Source organism: Furipterus horrens, unplaced genomic scaffold (genome assembly GCF_987537825.1).
Source record: "Furipterus horrens unplaced genomic scaffold, mFurHor1.1.pri manual_scaffold_8, whole genome shotgun sequence".
In the NCBI taxonomy this organism is placed as follows: Eukaryota; Metazoa; Chordata; class Mammalia; order Chiroptera; family Furipteridae; genus Furipterus; species Furipterus horrens.
In genome coordinates this window covers 40,424,368-40,446,877 of record NW_028327178.1, presented here as the reverse complement: position 1 = coordinate 40,446,877, position 22,510 = coordinate 40,424,368, and the positions used below count along the sequence as shown (strand labels likewise).

Here is a 22,510-nt window from a genome sequence, read left to right as displayed (position 1 = left end):
CATTTCTAATTTTTTCTTTGCTTCTACTTTTAAACATAAATTGAGGTTGAAGTGAGAAAGTTGAAGGTAGATAGACTCTAGGTTACTGTTCCACACTTAAAACAATCCTAGACAGCAAATTAATTGGAATTTGAAAACTTATTAGATTTTTATAAATTATTGATAGGTTAACCTCAGTCTTACCCATAAAACTAGTATGCCTATATTGGTTTATGAGTGATTTTTCCCCTGTGAACTAGTCTGTGGGTAAAAAGGCCTGATAGTTCTTTGTAGCCACTTCTTTGCCTTCTAAACGTGATATGTGGCCCCAGGAAGACAAACTGCTCACCATGTTGCGCATTCTGTTGGAGTCAGGATTAAAGTAAGGGGGATCTCAAATAAGGAAAGTAGTTGTCATTTAAGGAGCGGCAACTTATTTTAGATTTATGGATTGTGTCTCCATCATCAGTTTTAACAGACTTTGGGGTCTCCTCACATAATGTGATTTGTACTCTTTTACAGAATGTAGAAGCCGACAATCCTCTGCTATTTGCCACTCTATTAAACCAAACTCTTCAGTGTCATCAACTGTTACCCCAGAAAATGGCACAACTAATGGGTACAAATCAGGAGGATTCATTCAGACAGGTAATGGGATACTTTGGGGTGGGGAGGTTTCAAGCAATAGAGATACAGTAATCCCTCTTTATATCGTAGTTCACTTATCACTGCCTCACTGTATTGCGGGATTTTTAAAAATATTATATTTAATTATTTATCGTGGATTTTTCGCTGTATCGCGGGATTTTGCGGTACTGTATATGTATGTTGTTAAAGTTACGTAGGTTTAAGAGTATAGAATATGTCTAAGAACATAAGTAGTGTTTATAAAAGTGTGGAAAAGGTTAATAAGGGAGTGGGAAAGGTTAATAAGGGACTAGGAACGGTTTATAAGTGTGTGGGAAGGGTTATAAGCCTTAAAATACATATAAGTACTAAAATAAATGTAAGGTTCCTACTTCGTGGATTTTCACCTATCGCAGCGGGAGGGGTCTAGAATGTAATACTCGTGATAAGTGAGGGAATACTGTATATTTAATGAGGCATTTAAAACTTACTGTTGGCTGGTTTAAATAGAAATATTTTTAAATAGGAATACATTTTTTTAGTTACTATTAGAATTAGAACTCAGCATTGAGAAAAGTCAGTCTGTTGGTGACCCAGAACCCCAAGTCCTGCCAGTGCTAGGACAGGGCTGGAGAAAGGAACTGATAGTTGGTAGGAAAATGAGCTCAAGCATAGGGCCCATTTCTAGAGGAATCTGAAAGGAGGCAATAAGTAGAAATACAGACATGAGGAAAGTCTGTCTCATATTCATCAGTTGACATGTATTGGGGACATAGTCATGAAGTCTCGAGTTCCAGAGTAGGACTCTAACTAAGCCCACAGAACATTATAGGTATGATTGTTTCAACTGGGATACAGAGTACAGCCCCAGGGTAGGACTGAGGATCACAGAAGAATCCAGGCTCTAGTTTCTAGTGGTTCAAGGTAAGAGTTTGGATATAAATAACCAGATAAAATTTTAGTGCCTGAAACGAGATTACAGTATCAGAGCAGGATCAGCAGAGTGGACAGTTTGGTACTGAGCAGATAAGTTATTAGTCTAAGGCTTCTAAAAATTCCTTCAGTAGACAAAAGACCACACTGGCTCAGGCCCTGGGGTCAGAAGAAGGCTCCAAGTGAGAATTAATGTTTCCAGGTGGCTCAAGGGCTGGAGGGCCATACCAAAAAAGATCACTGCAGATAGTATTTGAGAACATTATTCAGAAGCAGTCTGAATAATCTTAGGCAAAAAGGAAAGTATTTTAAAAGAATTTGTGAGTTTAATTTAGTTTACTTGTATTTTGCGAAGTACCATTTTACTCATCTGATATGCAGACTTCATATGCACTTTGCCAGTGTCCAACCATAGATAAAGGATTGTAAGCAAAAAAATTGTTTGCAATATTGGAAGAAAAGGCTGGCCCTGGCTATGATGTTGAATTTACTCCTAGCTCTGGGTGGTTTGAATAGAGTAGGAAGCTCAGCATGCTGCTTACCTACCTGCCTTCAGCCCTCCTGAACACATGTTCATATGCACACACTCATACACTTGTCCCCTACTTCCTCCTCCTGCCCCCACTCCTTCTCCCCTCCTCCTTTTTATTATTTCTCTGGGTCTCTTTTCATCTTTGCCCTTCCTTACTTTCTCCTTCTCTTCCTTCTCTCCCTTCCTCCCTCCCTCCCCACTCCTGCTGACCACTCTCTCCAACAGCACTTCCCTCCACACCCCTCCTTCTATCCACCCACCCCCAATGCACATATGCACACTTTTATCTTTTGTACCATACTTTTACTGTACATTTTCTATGTTTAAGTATGCTTAAATACAATCGTGCTACAATTGCCTGCAGTATTCAATATAGTAACATGCTGTTCAGGTTTGTTGCCTAGGAGCAATAGACTATAGCATATAACCTTAGGTGTGGGCTGTACCATCTAGGTCTGTATAAATGCACTATGTGATTTTCACACAACAACAGAATTTCCTAACAACACATTTTTCAGAACATCCCTGTCATTAAGCAACACATGACTATATACAAGGAAATAAGTTTTAAAAACAAATATTGCTCTGATACAGAGGAAACCAAGAATCAGGCTTTAGCACAGACTCTGTCAGTTACCATGAAGAGACACAGGCAAGTCACTGACTGACTCACAGTGAACACCAGTGGCTAAGATTTATGCCAACATTCTTGTGTAACTCTGTCATGATAAAAGTGGCATTTTGCCCATGAAATTAGCTATTAACAATTTTAGGTACAATCCAGAGGATTTAATAGAAGAAAGTGCCCTTAAAAGGGAGATTTTTATCTAAAACTTTCTTGTTAATGAATTACGTTTACAAAATTTTCAACATTTTTTTCTTCCTTACATATGTTGAAAGTAATAGGCTGTAAGAATTTCATGTTAACATTATGAAATCATTACAAACATTAGAGTATGCAGCATCTCCTTAGTTGATAGAGATTCATCCTTCTATAGGAGATTGCTTTCTTAGTCTGTGATCTGTAACTGCCTATAATCAGCAATTCTTAGCCTGAAATCTAAGCACATGCACATACATTGCATAATTATTTAAAGAGGGGATTACTGACTATTTACACAGCTTTATCTTAAATTCTACCTGCCAAGCTCTGGATGTTCTATTCTGGCTGGCTTGCAGTTTATCCTTGCATATTTTCTTTCAACAGATTTATGTCATTGATAATTCAAATTTTAGTCAACAATCCTGGTAAAATGTTTTATTTTGACAGAAGGCGTCTGTACAGTTATCTACCTACATTATGTACATATAACACACACACAGAGGTATTGTGTTTAACCTGGAAAAGAATTCAAGAATAGATGAGAAAAATCTTTCCCTAAGTTCATTTTTTACATATGGATATTCAGTTATCTCAGCAGCATCTTTTTTTTCTCTTTATATTGAATTTATTAGCATGACACTGGTTAACAAAATTATACAAGTTTCATGTGCACAGCTCTGCAACACATCATATGCACTCTATATTGTATGTTCACCCCTCCTAGTCAAGTCTCCATCCATTACCATTTATCCCGTTTATATCCTCCTCCACCACCTGCCACCCCCCTACCCCTGGCAATCACCACACTGTTATCCATGTCCATGAATATTTTTTCCTTTTTTTTCAATCCCTCTATCCCCCACCCACCCCCATCCTCAACAGATGTCAGCCTACTCTATCTATGAGTCTGTTCCTATTTTGCTTGTTGATTAATTTTGTTCATTAGAAGTTACATATGAGTGAAATCATATGGTACTTGTTTTTCTCTCACTGGCTTATTTCACTTAACATAATGCTCTTCAAGTCTATCCACTCATGTGCTGATGGGCATTAAACTGCTTCCAAATCTTAGCTATTGTAAATAATGCTGCAGTGAACATAGGTGTGCATGTATTCTTTCAAATTAGTGTTTTGGGTTTCCTCAGATAAATTCCCAGAAGTGGAATTGCTGGGTCATAAGATAGTTTCATTTTTAATTTTTTGAGGTAACTATATTGCTTTCCACAGTGGCTGCACCAGTCTGCATTCCCACCATCAGTGCAGTAGGGTCTCCTTTTCTCCACATCCTCACCAGTATCTGTTGTTTTTTGATTTATTGATGATGGCCATTCTGACTGGTGTGAGGTGATATCTCATTTTGGTTTTAATTTGCATTTCTCTGATGATTAGTGACATTGAGTATCTTTTCATATGTCTTTGGCCATTTGTATGTCCTCTTTGGAGAAGTGTCTATTCAGATCCTTTGCCCATTTTTAATTGGATTATTGGGGTGGGGGTTTAGCGTTCAGTTTTATAAGTTCTTTATAAATTTTGGGTGTTAACCCCTTATCAGATGAATCATTGGTGAATATGTTCTCCCATTCAGTGGGTTGTTTTTCATTTTGTTGATGGTTTCCTTTGCTGTGCAAAAACTTTTTAGTTTGATGTAGTCCCATTTGTTTCTTTTGTTTTTGTTTTCCTTGCCTGAGAAGATATATCAGAAAAAAATATTGTTATGAGAAATGTCTGAGATTTTACTGCCTATTTTTTTCTAGAAGTTTTATGGTTTTGAGTTTATCATTTAAGTCTTTAATCTGTGTTGAGTTTATTCTTGGAAAGACTCAAAAAGTTAAACATAACTTACTGCACAACCCAGCAATTCCACTTCTAAATATCTACCCAAGAGAGAGGACACATGTCATCACAAAAACTTGCACACAAATGTTCATAGCAGCATTATCCATTGTGGTTGGCAACTAGAAACAACTGAAATGTCAGCCAGCTCATGAACAGATAAACAAAAATGTGCTGTGTTCATATAATAACATTGAACAAACAGTAAGAAATGAATTACGGCCTATGTGGTCCTTTCTCCCTAGAAAAGTATAAATAATATTTTTATGACTGTGTCTTGGTATAAAAATGAATATTTAGTATTATATTTTAAAATTCTTTGACCAGAAGCTTATTGGTTTTTTCTTATTTTAAAATTAATTAAAACATTTTCATGAGCCCCTAAAAGTATTATGGACCCTGTGCCTAATGGAGAAGTTGGCCCTGTTATTGGAGATAGAAGTATTGTCCACGAAATGGGATTTTCCTCTCTGTGAGCCACAGTAGGCTTAGTGTCTTATGCTTGTGTATTAAAGAAGTTAGAACAGTAACAAGTGAAAGGCCTTCCTCTATCATATGTCATGCTCATGAAGCTTTACTAATAAAGACAAGGATGGAGAAGGCACAGGAATAGACACAGAGTAGAAAGGTCAAAACCAGATTCACATAACATATGGATATTTCATATTAACAAAAGTGACTTCCAAATCAATGGGACCTTTGATTTCAAAGTGCTCAGAAATTGGATATTCTATGTAGGAAAAATGAAACTGAGTCTCTATTTCACACTATTCACAAAAGTCAATTCCAGGTGTCTAGATCCAAATGTAAAAGGCAAAATTGTTGAGCTTTTAAGAAAAAATTTAGAATACCTTAGATATTGTAGGTAGCTTAAAAGAAGAGAAAATTGACAAGTCCAAAAACTGTTCTGAGCAGTAGAAAAAAAATGTCTCAATAGGTGTATTGCAGCAAATGGAGAGTACTTTGAAGGTGACTGAAGTTTAAACATGTAAGAATAAATATACAATTTTTAAATAAATAAATTCTATTTTTTTCCTTTTGGTTACGCCCCTCATATTGTATGCAGTCATCACACTGTGACAGCGATATGATAGGCCAGGGATGCTATGGTGTAATAATAATGTTTTGGTCCTTTTGAGTTTTTATATTTTCTGCTTTGGTGATTCTCCTGTGGGGTCGTTGCTGCAGTAGCACAGCTGCGAGGGGAAGCCTCACAGCTGACTTTCGTCTTCAAGAACTGAAAAGGCAGAGCCAACCCTAATAGAAATCTCTTAAGTGCTCAATATTTTTCATTCACTTCAACCTCTGGTTTCCTCTTTGCCTCTTGTGCTTCCTTCCCTCTGTTTGTGAAGAATACTTCATGTTGTCCCATGTCCAACCCAGGCCTGCCTTGCTCAAGTAGTCTTATTTTGTCTCTATTTTCCCCTCCCCTTGCCTAGTACAACTCCTCTGTCCCTGGTGACAGCTGTTCAGAAAGCAATTTCCATTAAAACGTGTCATTTAACTGCATGTGTCTCTTTTCTGCTGGGATCTGTCTTCCTTAGCCACTAACCTTCCTCATTTTCAGGATAATCAAAAGTTCCTTATGCAGGTTTTTAAAAGCTTAATTCCTCATGATTTTCAAATTAACTCTTTACTACAACATAGTCTCCTTTTCCCAAATGTGGTGGGAACCCTTTGACTGGCAGATTTGCCCATTCCCAAGCAGACATTGAGAACATGTAGGCTCTTCCTTTACACTGTAAACTCTTTGGGTGGAAGTTGTATCTGCCTCCTCTCCCTATTCTGTCCCTGAAGCCTAGCATAGTACCTGGCCTGCTGAAAGGGCTCAGTAAACCTTTGGTGAATGCATGCATGGGTGGGAGAGGAAAAAAACCAGTGATCACACCCTTCTGAGACAAGGCCATGAATGTTCTTGTGAGCCTTCTCCTCCTACCCCACAAAACAGAAAATACCACTATTTAGCAAGTGTAAGGAAGAATGGTCCACTTTTGGGAAATGAAGAAACTGTAAGTAATAACAATGAAGAATCGTTTGCACTAATTACATTAGCTACCACATTCCACTTTAAATGATAATATACAATGCTGGCAAGGTTATGGTAAGACTAACACTCTTGGCCAGGCTTGTGGGGGTGGAAAGTGGTACATACAACCTTTTAAGAAACTAATTTGGTGTCCTGACTAGCATGGCTCAGTTGGTTGGGCATTGTCCCACAAAGCAGCAGGTCATTGGTTTGATTGTTTGTGGGTTCAAGACTGCATTTGAGAGGTAGTTGGTCCATGTTTGTCTCTCACATTGATGCTTTTCTCCCTCCCTTCCCCTCTCTCTAAAAATAAATATATATTTTTTAAAAAGGAAAGCAATTGGCAATATATAACAAGAACATTAAAAATATTTACATCCTTTAGTAATCTAGCTTCAGGGGCTTAGCTAAGAAAAAAAGCTAAAAAAATCAAGACATTCTCTGCAGTTATTTTTTATATTAATTAAAAAGAAAGTCAATCAATATAAAAACAATTGAATAAATCATAGCATACTCACATAATGAAGATGTTAAAAGAGAAATTTGACACTATGCAGCCTCATAGGAAATACTTATGTTAAGTAAAAAGGTTATATCAACTCTGTATATTTTTGTTATATCATGTAAGAAATATAATGTGGATAAAACATACAAGGGTGTATACTAAAAGAAAAAACAATGGTTTGTAGGAAAGGTGAGATGTTAGCATGTTTCTTTCTATTCCTGAGTTTTCTTTTATATGTGTCATAGTTAAATGACCTCAGGGTTAAGTCAAATGAATAACTCAGTAGAAAATATCTGCATCTTATTGATCTTTCTTCAGCATTCCTTGCATGTAGGAGAATAAGGGCCAGTACCTAACATAGTCGAGTCCAAGAGACAGCTTCAAAGGTGATAAAGCCAGAATTTGAACTTTCTCTGCTCACTGCTAACAATTTTATTGGGCAGTTACTGGAATCTAGGATCTGGTGATATAAAAATGATTTTATTTCTATTTAGAATTCTATAAAGTATTCATGTGTCTCAGATTCCAAGAACAGAGTAAGGGGCAAAAGGAGTGGGGAAAATGGATGTGGGTACCAAGGTTGAAAAATCAACAGCAGATCAACTCAACATCTGCTTCTGGCCAAAATGAATAAAAATGGACTGAAGTTACCTTGTCATCTGAAACAGCTAAAAAAAAAAAGACAAAACTATGTGAAAAACAATGTTTAAGATAATGTACATCGGGCAACAAAAGGCAGTGATCCCTGAGAGATGGGAAACAAATAATGTGGGTCTTAACATTGCTCCAGCTTACTGTTTTGAGCATTTTCAGACCATGATACAGTGAGGGGGAACTGTGTTGGAGCCCAGTAGGTACCCTAAATTGGGTAGAAGGAACTGAGAGTGCAGGGAGTAAAAAACAGCTAGAGTTCTTAAGACCAACTGTTGGAAGGGAGAGAAATGAACAAGAGAAAACTCCAGAGATGTGCAGAGAGTCTCCTCAAATATTCAACATAGTACTGATTGATGCATGCCTGTGAGGAAATGACTCAAAATAAAAAGTACCATCCAAAAGCTTGAGAAGAGGACTTCCAGCCAAAATGGAGGAATAGGAAAACATGTTTACCTAGTACACACAGCTACAGCAAAAATTACAACTAGACTACCAAACAAATTTCACCCAGGTTCATTACAAAATCGAGTTGTATGGAAGTCCAACAACCAAGTTTAAAGAAGCCACATTCATCCAGACAGGAAGGAGGGGCAGAGATGTGGAGATGGGTGGAGAGTTGCAGGCATGCGGTGTGGTGCAGAGAGGCAGCAGAACCGGTGGTCCCACTTTCACTTGTGGTGTATAAAAATTGGGAGGGCTACCTCAGGAGCAATCAATCTCAGCCAACATACCACCCAGCCCCGGGTTTCAGTGCCAGGAAGATAAGTCCCCATAACTTCTGAGTGAAAAAAACAGTGGGAATTGGGGCAGCAGAAGAAACTTTCATGAATTCTCAAGTGACTTCTTTTAAAGGGCCCGCAACAGACTTTGGAATCACTCAGACCCACCCCTTCTGGGATTCAGCACCAGGGCAACAGCTGAAAGGGTACAAGGCCATACAGGGAGAAGGGGGAAAAAGTGAAATGACTAGGAATGGGGCAACTTCCTCTTGGGCAATATCCAGAGGCCAAGCACTGGCATTGTTTCCTCTCTGAGCCCTTCCCCACCGAAAGCCACAAAGCAGCATAATAAGTTGCCCTGCTCTGGTGAATACCTAAGGCTCCCACATACACAATTTACAGGTGCCTTTTCTACAGTAGGCCATGCTGTTAAGACAGGGAGTTAAAGCAACTCTACCTAATACGCAGAAACAAACAGAGGGAGGCTGCCAAACTGAGGAGGCAAAGATGTATGGCCCAAATGAAAGAATAGAACAAAACTCCAAAAGAACTAAATGAAATGGATTTAAGCAACCTATCAGATGTAGAGTTCAAAACATTGATTATCAGGATGCTCAAAGCAATCATTGGTTATTGTGACAGCATAATAAAGACTGAGGCAAAAATGAAGGTTTCATTAAGTGAAATAAAGAAACATCCACAGGGAACCAACAGAGGAAGGGATGAAGCTGAGAGTCAAGTCAACAATTTGGAACATGAGGAAGAAGAAAGCATTTGATCAGAGCAGCAAGAAGGAAAAAGAATTTTTAAAAAAAATGAGAATAGAATAAGGAGCCTCTGGGACATTTCCAAACATACCAACATCTGAATCATAGGGGTGCTAGAAGGAGGGGAGGAAGAGCAAGAAATTGAAAACTTATTTGAAAAGTAATGAAAGAACACTTCCCTAATTTGGTGAGGGAAATACACATACAAGTCCTGGAAGCACAGAGTCCCAAACAAGATGGACCCTAAAAGGACCACACCAAGACACATCATAATTAAAATGACAAAGTTTAAAGATAAAAAGAGAATCTTAAAAGCAGCAAGAGAAAAGCAAAGAGTTACCTACAAAAGAGTTCCCATAAGACCGTCAGCTGATTTCTCAAAAAAAACTTTTGCAGACTAGAAGGAACTGGGAAGAGGTATTTAAAGTGATGAAAAACAAGGACCTACAACCTAGATTATTCAGTCTAGCAAAGCTATCATTTAGAATTAAAGGACAGATAAAGTACTTCCCAGACAAGGTAAAGCTAAAAGAGTTCATCATTACCAAGCCATAATTATATGAAATGTTAAAGGGGTTTATTTAAGAAAAAGATCAAAACTATGAACAGTAAAATGGCAACAAATGCATAGCTGTCAATAACTGAATCTAAAAAACAAACTAAGCGAACAAGGAGAACAGGATTAGAATCAGATATGGAGATGATTTGGAGGGTTATCAGCTGGGAGGGGAAGAGGGAGAATGGGAGAAAAGGTACAGGGACTAGGAAGTACAAATTGGTAGGTACAAAATAGATGAGGGGATGTTAAGAACAGTATAGGAAATGGAGTAGCCAAAGAACTTATATGCATGACCCATGGACATGTACAAAGGGAGGGGACTCCTGCAGGGAATGGTGGGGGTGGGGGCAAAGGGGGAAAAATTGAAACAACTGTAATAGCATAGTCAATAAAATATATTTTTTAAATATTTAATTTGTTTACTTTTAGACAGAGGGGGAGGGAGGGAGAAAGCGAGGGAGAGAAACATCAGTGTGAGAGAGAGACATCGATTGGTAGCCTCTTGCACATCCCAAACTGGGGACCCAGCCCGCAGCCCAGGCATGGGCCCTGACTGGGAATAGAACTGGTGACCCTCTGGTTAGCAGGGCCACACCAGCTAGGGCTAATATATATATATTTAAAGTATGTGAAGAATCAGTGACCACTATTCACACAGGAAAACCTCATAGTTCATCAGACATTGGGTAGAGTACTTAGAAAGGTCTTATCTCAGTAAGGGAGGATACTACATTGAGTACTGCTTCAGAGCATACCTAAAAATATCAAAAAACAAAACCGAAAAGGATCATGTTGTTTCCATGTCCTTTAACTGCAATTCAGAACAAAGTTCATGAATATTTATAGGAATACAAACATATCCAGAATTTAACAAGATAAAATTAATAATGCCTGCAATCCAATCAAAGATTACCAGGCATGTCAAAGATGTAGGAAAACGTAACTAATATTGATGAAGCTAATCAATCAATCAAAACCAACCTAGAACTGACACAGATGTTAGAATTAGCAGGGAAGGACATGAAAACAGTTATAACTATATCATATGGTCAAAAAGTTAAGTAGACTTGGAGGATATAAAAAAGAACCATATCAAATTTCTAGAGATGACAACTACAATGTTTGAAATGAAAAATACAATGATTGGCATCAACAACACATCAGTCATTGCAAAAGAAAAGATCAGTAATTTGAGGGCATAGTAATAGAAACTATCCACAATGAAACACAGAGGGTAAAAAAGAAAATGAAAAGAGCGTCAGTGAGCTGTGGGACAACCACAGGCAATTTAATATACTTGTAATTGGAGTGCCTGTAAGGGGGGAGAAAAAAAATAGTTGAAGAAGTAATGCCCAAAAACTTCCAAAACTTGATGAAAAGTATAAACCCATAGATCCAAGAAGTTCAATGAATCCCAAGCTTAAGAAACATACAGAAATCTACACCAAACCATATTGTAATAAAATTGCTTAAGACCAACAATAAAGAGAAAATCTTAAAAACAGCAAGAGAAAGAAAAAAAAAGACATGTGTACAGAGAAATAAAAATAAGCATGACATCATATTTTTAATAGCAAACAATATAAATAAGAGGACAGTGAAGCCACATCATTAAAGTGCTAAATGCTAAGAATTATCAACCCAGAAGTCTGTCCTTAGCCAACATAGCTTTAAAAATGAAGGTGAAATAAAGATATTTTAAGACATGCAAAAAATGAAAGAATTCAGCACTAACAGTTTCACACTACAAGAAATACTAAAGCAAGTTATAAGGTAATTTTAGGGGGGAAATATATTTATGCTTTCATTAGATTCTAGTTCAGTTGAGTCAAAAGTAAAACATGGCTGATATATATAACGAATGCAGCCTCAGATTGTATTAATTAATACCATAGTATCTTATTGAAAAGACATTAATTGTAGTCAGAAGGTGAAAATAGGTCCAGTATGCTTTACTTGGGAAAAAAAGAGCTAGTAACTGGCAAAATCGGAATTCAAATTCTTCTTATGTAACTACTTAAATGGCTCCCTTTTATTTTTAATTTAAAAAAAAATCCTCACCTGAGGATATGCCTATTGATTTTAGAGAGAGGGAGGAAGAAGGAGGGAGGAGGAAAGAGAGCGATAGGTTGGTTGCCTCCCATAGGTGCCCAGACTGGGAATTGAACCTGCAACCTAGGTATATGCCCTGACCAGAGATCAAACCCACAAACTTTTGGTGTACAGGATGAATGACATTCCAACCAACTGAACCACTTGGCCAGGGTTTAAATGGCTCCCTTTTTAAATTTTTTAAAAATTTTATTTTTAATTACAGTTTACATTCAATATTATTTTGTATTCATTTCGGATGTACAGTATAGTTGTTACCCAGTCACATACTTTACAAAGTGGTACCCTGATATTTCAAGTACCCACTGGCACCATACATAATTATTACAATATTATTGATTATATTTGATATGCTGTATTTTACATTCCTGGGACTATTTTGTGAATAATAGTCTGTAGTTCTTAATCCCTTCACCTTTTCACCCAGTCCCTCAATCCCTCTGCCTCTGGCAACTCTCAGTCTGTTCTCTGTATCTATGAGTCTTTTTGGTTTTTTGTTCATTTATTTTGCTCTTTAGAGTTCACATATAAGTGAAATCATATGGTATTTGTTTTCTTTACCTGACTTAATTTCACTTATTGTAATACCCTTTAGGTCCATTTATGCTGTTGCAAGTGGTAAGATTTCATTCTTTTTTATGGCCAAGTAATACTCCATTGCACATAATGTACCACCACATTTTTATCCACTCATCTATTGATAGGCACTTGGGTTGCTTTCATATATTGGTTATTTTAAATAGTGCTGCCATGAACATAAGGATGCACATATTCTTTCAAATTAGTGTTTTTGGTTTCTTTGGATATATACCAAGAAGTGGGATCTCTGGGTCATAAGGCAGTTCCTAAATGGCTCCCTTTTTTTAGAAAGTTGTTTTTTTTCCCCAAGAGATTTTGGGCTAACAGTTTTTGAACTACTGCATAAAGAAGATAAGGAGATTGTTTTGGCTTTCTTCCCCCCTTTTTGTTTCTTTTGTTAACATGTGACAGACATTATGCCAGGAGCTGGGAAAATCTTCAAGGAGCTCATCACCTAGTTGGAGAACAAGAAGTTACAAACTACTACAACATAGAGAACACAGCTGTCACTTACTTGCTCAAGGAACTTTCCCAAGTTTGTGAATCCTCCAGTGCTTACAAGTTCCTCCTTTAAATGGATGTAAAATCACTAATCTAGAGAATCAGGCCTTGTAGAGATACAAATGCTGGGCAATCAGCTGCTTATTCACCATCGAAGTACCAGCTTCTGCACAAGAGTTCACTTGCAGTTCAAGTTCATGTCTGAGAAAGATCACAGGCTATCATATTTTTGGACATTTGGGGCTGTTCCCAAATAAAACCACTAGTGTTAAATATTAAATATGCCAGTGCCACCATATATATTAAATTAAAGAATAGAAGCATGTGCATGGTGGCAAAGGTTAGGGAATGACATAATAGGATTGACATTTCGTAAAGTTCACTCTGACCATACATAATGTTCATCTGTGCTTTCTGATTATTCTGTAATTGACATGTTTCATAATTTATATGTTAATGAAATGAACAAGACAATATAAATGAAGTAAATTTTCAAAAATTAAAAATTAAACCATGGAGTCTGATCAGATTGTCTTGAGATAAATATAAGTGTTGGAGAACACTGATAGTAGACAGAGGAAAAGTTGCATAAGAATAGTGCTTGTCTTGTTCACCGTTTTAGCTATAGATCCCAGCGAGGTTAATGACATGGTAAGTGCTTGATAAATAATTGCCAAACAAATACATATTTAGCCACAGGATTCAGTATGACAGGGATGAAAAGTTCTTCCTGCTTTGGGAATTAGGTCATTGGTAACTTTGCAAAAGCAATTTCATTCAAGTGAAGTTAACCTTTACAATCACTATGTGTAATCTAATACTGAAGGAAATAATCACCTTGTACATTTGAGAAGTACATCTGATACTATTCATCAATCTGCATGTAACTATTTTTAATCTTTATTTTTTTAACTTCATTTATTCCACTATTTTGAAACATTTACATTTCTAAAAGTATGCTTGTACATGTGTGTATACATATATATATAATATATTCATACATAATACAGTGAAAAGTTTCTCTTCCAACCCATGTCACTACATGCCCCCTCCACACAGGTTACCACTGTATGAGTAGTTTCTCGTGTATCTTTCTACATTTTCTTTATATCTATTCAAGCAAACACAAATATAGGTTCTTATTTTTATACCTTTGTTTCTCCAAAGGCATCGTTTTGTACATACTCTTATGCACCTCATTTTTTCATGTTGCGATTTCTTGGAGATCTTTCAAAAGTGATAGTTTCCTCATTAATGTTTTACTGTTGCATAGTTCTATACTGTGTGGATGTGACATAATTTATATAACCTGTCCCCTATTGGTGGGCATTTATATTGTTTCCAAACAATGCAGCAATGAATAACTTGAACATATATCATTTCCCACAAGTGCCAAAATACCCAGGAATTGCCAGGTCACACATGTACTCATTTGTAATTTTCATAGATGCTGTCAAATTACTCTCTATTAAAGTTCTTCCAGTGTATGTGTGTCACTACATATTTCCACACAGACTCATTAACAAAGTTTATTATTGAACTTTTGGATTTTTGTCAGTCTGATGGGTGAAAAATACTATCTGAATGTGGTTTTAATTTGCATTTCCCTTATCATCAACATTCAGCATCTTTAAAAACATTTTTTTCTATGAACTCTGATTTAGATCCTTTACCCTCTAGTTACTGAGTTATTTGTCATAGTTTGGGTTCTGCTAGAATCAGAGCCTAAAGGAAGGACTTGGGTGTAAGCAGTTTATTTGTGATGTGATCTCTGCCAACAGGAGGAAGCCAGCACAAGAGTGTATAGTTGCTGTAAACCAGGTCCTCTAAGAAGCATGCAGAATGTCTCCCAAAATGATCATTCAAAAGAATGGAAGGTAGCTGGCACCATTATAATTTTGTTCAGATGACTGCAGGACCTGGAAAAGCTCTTGCTGCTATTGATGCATAACATACTACTATTGATCTTTTCATATAAATAAATAAATATATATATATATATATATATATATATATATAATTTGAATTTTTGGAAACTAGCTGTGCTGTGAACTTTGGAAGAAGTATCCCAGTTGTACCTTGTTGGGTTGACATTGTGCAGAAGTTAACAACCATACTGGTCTAGAAACATTAAACATAATTTTCTGTATGTACAGAGGTAATTAATGTGCTATATTAAATATGAAAGTTCTTTATCTACATGGGTTTGATTATAGAAACAAAGTATTCTCTAAATTAAAAAAAAAAAAAAAAAAAAGAATGGAAGGCTAGGGCATTTTTTTATGTCCCCCACTAGTGGCCAGCTTTCCCAGAAGTGTCAGACTCCCTTGCACTGCTGGACCACACACAGAGCTAAGAGCTTTGTGGTCTTGGAGAAGGCCCTGAGACAAAAGGTTAAAAGAAGTTAGATGTGAGCCTGAGGTAAGATGTGTCCCCAGGAATCTGAGCTCACCCAGCACTGTTCAGCTCCTGCTGAAATCAAAGATGAGCCAAAGGGATGTGATATGGGGCTACAAAGTATCTGCAGAAGTAGTCTTTTTTCTTATTGATTTGTGTTGACAGGAGCATAGAGTCTAATTGTCTGTGACTTATACATATTTTCCCTTGTTTATAAGGGGATATTAACCCCTTTTCAGATGTATTGGCAAATATGTTCTCCCATTCAGTGGGTTAACTTCTCATTTTATTGATGGTTTCCTTTGCTGTGCAAAAACTTTTTAATTTGATGTAGTCCCATTTGTGTGTTTTTTCCTTTGTTTCTCCTGCCTAAGGAGATATAACAGAAAAAAATATTGTTATGAACAATATCCGAGATTTTACTGCCTATGTCTTCTAGGATTTTTATGGTTTTGAATCTAACATTTTTAAATTATATTTTATTGTTTATGCTATTACAGTTATTCCAATTTTTCCCCCTCCATCCAACCCCCATCCCCACTCACTCAGGCAATCCCCACACCATTGTCAATGTCCATGGGTCATGCATATATGTTCTTTGGCTACTCTATTCCCTATGCCACACTTACATCCCCATGGCTCTGTAACTACCAATTTTTACTTCTTACTCCCTTCACTTTTTTCTCCCATCCCCCAGACTCCCCTCCCAAATGGCAACCATCAAAATGGTCTCTGTATCTATGAGAATGTTTCTGTTCTGCTTCTTTATTTTGTTTTTTAGATTCAGTTGTTGATAGACTGTATTTATTTCCATTTAATTGTTCATGTTTTCCATCCTCTTCTTGAAGGAGACCCTTTAACATTTCACATACATACAGTATTCCCTCACTTATCGAGGGTATTACATTCCAGACCCCATGCCCCGCCCCCCGGATAAGTGAAAATCCACAAAGTAGGAACCTTACATTTATTTTAGTATTTTTATATATTTTAAGACTTTATAAACCCTTCCCACACACTTATAAGCCATTCCCAGTCCCTTATTAACCTTTCCCACTCCCCTATTAGCCTTTTCTACACTTTTGTAAACACTACTTATGTTCTTAAACATATTCTACACTCTTAAACCTACATAACTTTAACAACATACATATACAGTACTGTAAAATCCCGCGATATAGTGAAAAATCCGCGATAAATGATTAAATATAATATTTTTTAAAATCCCATGATCCAGTGAGGCCACGATAAGTGAACCGCGATATAGAGAGGGACTACTGTAATACTCATTTGGTGGTAATGAACTCCTTAAACCTTTTCTGGTCTGGAAAGCTCTTTCCTGTCCTTTGATTCTAAACAATTGCTTTGGTAGGTAGAGTAATCTTGGTTGTAGGTCCTAAGTTTTCATCACTTTGAATATTTCTTGCCAGTCCCTTTGAGCTTGCTTATTGTCTATTCTGGAGAATGTTCCCTGTGCACTTGAGGATGTGTTTTCTGCCTTTGTTCAGTGAATGGTCTGTTTATATCAGTTAGGTCTAGTGTGTGTATAGTGTTGTTCAACTCATCTGTTTTCTTATTAACCATCTCCCTAGTTATTCTATTTATTGTTGAAAGCAGGTTATTGAAGTGTCCAACTATAACATTGAATAATAGATCTTAAAATCACTCCCTGGTGGTATGTTAGGCCCTTAGAGAGGTACATTAACTCCTCTGATCCAGTAGAGGACTATTTCAATTTTTTGAATTCTTATGAGAAACACTGATTAGATGTATAAGGAATTGTGTTGTGGTATGAATGTAATTTTTAAGATAATTTCTACTGTAGCACCATCATCAGTATCCTGGTCTTTAAAGTGCCTTTTTTTTTTTTTTTCTTTTTTTTTTTTCTACCTCTCAGAGAATTTTAACAGGCCCTTTTGATACTTTCCTGTATAAATTGATTAAGTTTTTCTGCAGGGATTTGGGGATTATACTCATTTTAGGAAACTCTAGTTGGCCTGAGTCTTTATCTCTCCCATAGCCTGTCTCTGAAATGACACATATTTTCTGGGCTGAATTATTTTCTGAACCCAAATAGGAAATTTCTTTTGGATGTATTTGGTATCATGTAAGTAAATTAACTCTAGTTTATTCCAAAAATTAAAGCAACTTTCCTTCAGAGAAAAGTGTTTTCTCCTAGATTTCAGTGACTTAGTTTGCATGACACCTTTTAAATGACAAACTCATGTGGATAAAGATAAATATATCATTAAAATATGTGTTGGAGGGGAATTGTGGAGACAGTTTTAATGTGATATGTAGTGATATCCTTGATGCCACATCATCTGCCTTTGACCAAGTTAAATGACTCCTACTATTTAAGGTGATAGTATCTACCTCACTGAGTTTTTAGAGGGATTAAGTGAATTGATATATTTAAAGTGCTTATACTAGTTTTCTGCACATAACTTCTAACGAGTGTTTGTTAAATAAATAAAAGTAAAATAAAATAAAACCTGAATACCGAGAAATTGACTTTCCTAAAATGGGTCAAGGAAAAAACTAAAATTCCACAATCTGCTTTCTCTTACTTCACTCTTGTTGAATGAACTTCCTCCCTGCCTATCTAAATAGTAGCTAATTTGAACAACGTTTTTCATTTCAAAGATTCACCGATTCTCAGTCCAGCTAATTCTGCAATCAATTTAAGTGGAGCTCAGGACCTGACCCGGAATAAGAATGTTGTGAAGCCACTGGCTTTATCTTTGCAGGTTGTAGGGAAGACTTTTGCTGCAGGTGATGTTTTCCTCATTTATATTTCTTTGGCAAAGATATAGTCTATAAAAGACTTGTGTGAAATTTAATTGACAACTTGGTAGAAAACAAGATGCTGCTTTGCCAGTTGAGGACAGAACTGGGGCTGTCTATCTATAATAAGGTATTATTATACATGGCTTTGTGTTCTCTGTGTTTCAACCAGAAGAGTCAAAGAATGACACTTGGCACACAGGGGAGTCAGAGTAGGGTGATTTCATTCAATAAACATTTTGGGGTACCTGTTATGATGAGGAACTGGGGACATGAAGATTAAATAAAGCTCAATCCCTGACCTCCAATGTACTTGTAATATAATAGGGGAGAGAGACCCATAAGTAGATATTTTCAGTGCACTGCAGTAAATATAACAGTGTGCTAGGGGAGCACAGAAAAAGGGGTTATAGCCCAGCACTTTTGGAAGTAATCAAGAATGAGTTATTGGAGGAGCTTAGTCTTTGAATTATGAGGGGATATTTACTATATAAAAAAGTTTGGAAAGATTTAAAATTCAGAGAAACATGAGCAAATCTTCAAAAGGAAAGGAAAGGAAATAAGCAGTGTAACGTGCGCAGGAACACACAGCAGTTTGGACTTGTTAGAACCATAAAATGTAAAACTCAGGAAGTAGGAGGAGGAAGTAGCAAGTTGTGGACGAGACAAAGGTCACAGGAGGGCAGGCAAGAAGCATGTATTTTACTCTGTAACTTAGGGAACAGATGAGTGACCTGGTCTTATTCGAATCTGAGCTACATCATTTTGGCAGCCAAGAAAATAAGAGTTCAGAAAACTAGTTAAAGGCCATTTCAGTAATCTGGGTGAGAAATGATGAGGCCGTTGACTAGGGTAATAACAGGTTGGCGAGGAGGAGACAGATTAGAGCACTACTCAGGAAGTAAAATCAGCAGGACTTGACTGATTAAAGAGAGCGTGAGCAGAAGGGGCTCTTGGTTTATGTCCATCTTTCTGAGTGAATGCTGGTGCCATTACTTGAGACAAGAAATACAGAAAAAGGAGTGGGTTCCCCTGGAGCAGATTGTGAGTTCGGTTTTGGATATGTTGAATTTGAGATACCCATGAGACACTCAGGTGGAGAGTTGCTAAACAGTCATTTAATTTATCATGGGGAAAATCAGAACTGATAATGTAGTGTAAAGTTAAGTCACCAAAATGTGATTAAAATCATCTGAGTAAATAGTATCAGTCAATGAGTTAGTCAGGGTAAGTCTAGTATGAACTAAAGATAGAATCCTAGACAATTCCAGTGTTTAAGGGAGAAAAAAGGGTCAGCAAGGTAGAAGAAGAATGAGGACAAAGAGAACACATGATTCTTAAGAAAACTTTCCAAGTTAGGCATCATGATTTGTCCAGATCACTTTTGTTCTTACGCTGGTCCAACAATTCTTGAAGGATCTACTTTCTGGTTAGATTATAGACTTGAACAAACTGAATCCAATTTTTTGCAGCATTAAAACAATTAATGAAATTATGGATCTTGGCAGTAATCTCATGATTGCTAAAACCATCAGATGAAAGGCTGATGAACAACTTTATGAGTCAAGAATTAGACTAATAACTCTTGAACCCACTGATCAATCTTAACATCATAAGAGATAAAAACAGCTATTCTGTGCCTCCTGATGGAAATATACAATAGTATGTCTAGCCAAAAAAAAAAAAAAAAAAAATCAAACCTGAATCTGAGCAAGCCTCTACATCTAACAATTAGTTTATTAGAAATAGAGGAGACGTTAACTGACACCATGGATACCCAATAAGCAAAATCTAAAAAATGAGACATTCTGCCAGGTTTTCACAAATTAATTGTAAGAAAGAAAAAGAAGAAGGGGAATTTGATATATTAAAGAAACTTAAGGGACAGAGCAACTAAATTCAATGTGTGGATCATTTTTGAATTCCAATTCGAACAAGCCAAATGTAGAAAACCATTTGTCAGCTAATTGGGGAAATTTGAATACTAATGGAATATTTGACATTAAGAAATTATTGTCCTGACTGGTGTGGCTCAGAGAATCGAGCGCCAGCTTGCAAACCAAAAGGCTGCATGTTCGATTCCCAGTCAGGGCACATGCCTGGTTTGCAAGCCAGGTCCCCAGTTAGGGGCATGCGAGAGGGAACTGATTGATGTATCTCTCTCTGACATCGATGTCTCTCCCCTCATCCCCTCTCTCTAAAAGTAAATAAATAAATCTTTTTAAAAAAGAAATTATTAATCATTGTTAATTTTAAGTGTAATAATATTATAGTTGTTTTTAAGAGGGATTTTTTTTTCACTTAGAAATACATATAGACTATGGATGAAATGATATGATAAATGAGTTTGCTTTAAAATAATCCAGAGAATGTATGTATATATGTGAAGTAGGGGGAAGAGATAAGTGTATATAAAGCAAGACTGATCATGCATTTATAAATGTTGAAGCTTGGTGGTGGGTACATAGTTTTTTATGCTATTGCCTCTACTTTCATATATGTTTGCAAGTTTCCATAATATAAAGTTTTTAAAAAGTTGTCTTCCACCTACCATCTCTAAAGACTTCACTGAAAATGATTCAAAAAAATCTCTTGAGGTCCTAGAAAATTATTTTTAGGTGACATTTCTTTCTTTCTTTCTTTTGTTTATTTATTTATTTTTTTCTATTATGGTTCATGTTTCTGGTATCCTTTTATTTACTTATTTTTGGTTTTGAATCCTTTTTAATTTTTTATTGTTATTCTATTATAGTCGTCCCAATTTTTCCCCCTTTGCCCTCCTCTGCCTAGCCCATCTTCCTCCCCACTCCCACCCCATTCCCACAGACATTTCATGTTAATGAAGGTACTACTCTGATGGCGGTAATTGGCTGTATCTAACTGGGCTGTCCTGTCAGTGAGATTTTTTTCAGTTCTAGAGTGTGAGGTTTATCAGAGAAAGCCATGTCCTTCCTGCCTAGCCTCTGTTCTGTATGGTTCCTCTTGTGTCTACAGATGCTGCCAATGGAAACAGTAGTCACGGAGGGAAGAGCAGTACATCTAGCTCCACTCCAGCCTGCCCAGGGAATTTCTCTTTTTCACCAAGACCTAGCTATGCATCAGGAGATCAAGGTACAATACTCATCTTAGAGTTTTGAAATAATGCAATTTCATTATGGAAGAAGTGCTACAGAGTTTGAAATGATTAATTATCTGACAGTGTACTTTCCATTTTTCCTTAGTTTCAAACATGCTGTTTTGAAAGATTATGATTGGTGTGAGCAGTAATGATTAAATATCTTGGTGATTCTACAGGATGAGCACTTATCTAGGACATAATGTTGAAACCTATGTATAAGGAAATGTCTTGAAAAACTGTGGGCTTTGCTAACCAAAGTACAGGGTTCAAAGTTCCTCTCTATTGTGTGACCCTGGGCAAATCTGAGCCTTCCTTTCACCATCTACAAAATGGGTATAAAAATATACTTGTCCTACAACCTCACAGGAATTTTGATAGAATGAAATGAAATAATCTGAGCAAAACTATAAATTGTAAAACAGTTAAGTAGTATTGTTAGTGTGACTTTTCCTAATCAAATTAAAGGTTCTGTGTTTCTTTAGTTTCTTTCCTTTCTTCCATTGCTAAGGACAAGGCTCATCTTTCTTTTTGCCTTCAGCTACCATGTTCATTTCTGGGCCACCAAAGAAACGACACCGGGGATGGTACCCTGGGTCACCTGTCCCCCAATCTGGTTTAGTTGTACCTGCTCCTACAGTTCGGCCTCTTTCAAGAACTGGTAAGATTTCAACAGATGATAGGTTTTAAGTTTTATTGAATTAGCAGAGGTATCTCCTACTCTTGTTCTTTCTTTGAACCCTTGAAGATAACTAGCTATTGTGTCCAATATTATGTCAGAATATTGATAGTAGCTAATATTTGTCCCAATCACAATTGAATTTACTAGAAGCACATGTGCTGTCACAACAGATCTTAACTCATCATCTGGCTTTGTTGTAGCCATTGTATTGATAGGCCATTCTTTACACAGTGTATGATGCTACCAATCTACCATTCTAGAGCACAAATGAACTTGCTTTGCCAATGGTGGTGTTAGATGTGTCCTTCAAAGATCTGGTACCTTATGTGACCCATACTCACTATTTCTGACCTGGATGGTTCAGTCTGTGACTAGAATCC

General features: G+C 36.7%; 1 protein-coding gene across 1 annotated transcript in view; it reads left to right on the top strand.

Moving 5' to 3' along the window:
* GREB1L (GREB1 like retinoic acid receptor coactivator) overlaps positions 1 to 22,510 on the top strand; it is a 289,176-nt gene that overhangs the window by 185,721 nt on the left and 80,945 nt on the right. The window contains exons 9-12 of the mRNA XM_090285750.1: positions 502 to 627; positions 18,193 to 18,321; positions 21,328 to 21,444; positions 21,990 to 22,109. Coding sequence (XP_090141876.1) covers positions 502 to 627; positions 18,193 to 18,321; positions 21,328 to 21,444; positions 21,990 to 22,109 — 492 coding nt within the window. The remainder of the gene's footprint in view (positions 1 to 501; positions 628 to 18,192; positions 18,322 to 21,327; positions 21,445 to 21,989; positions 22,110 to 22,510) is intronic.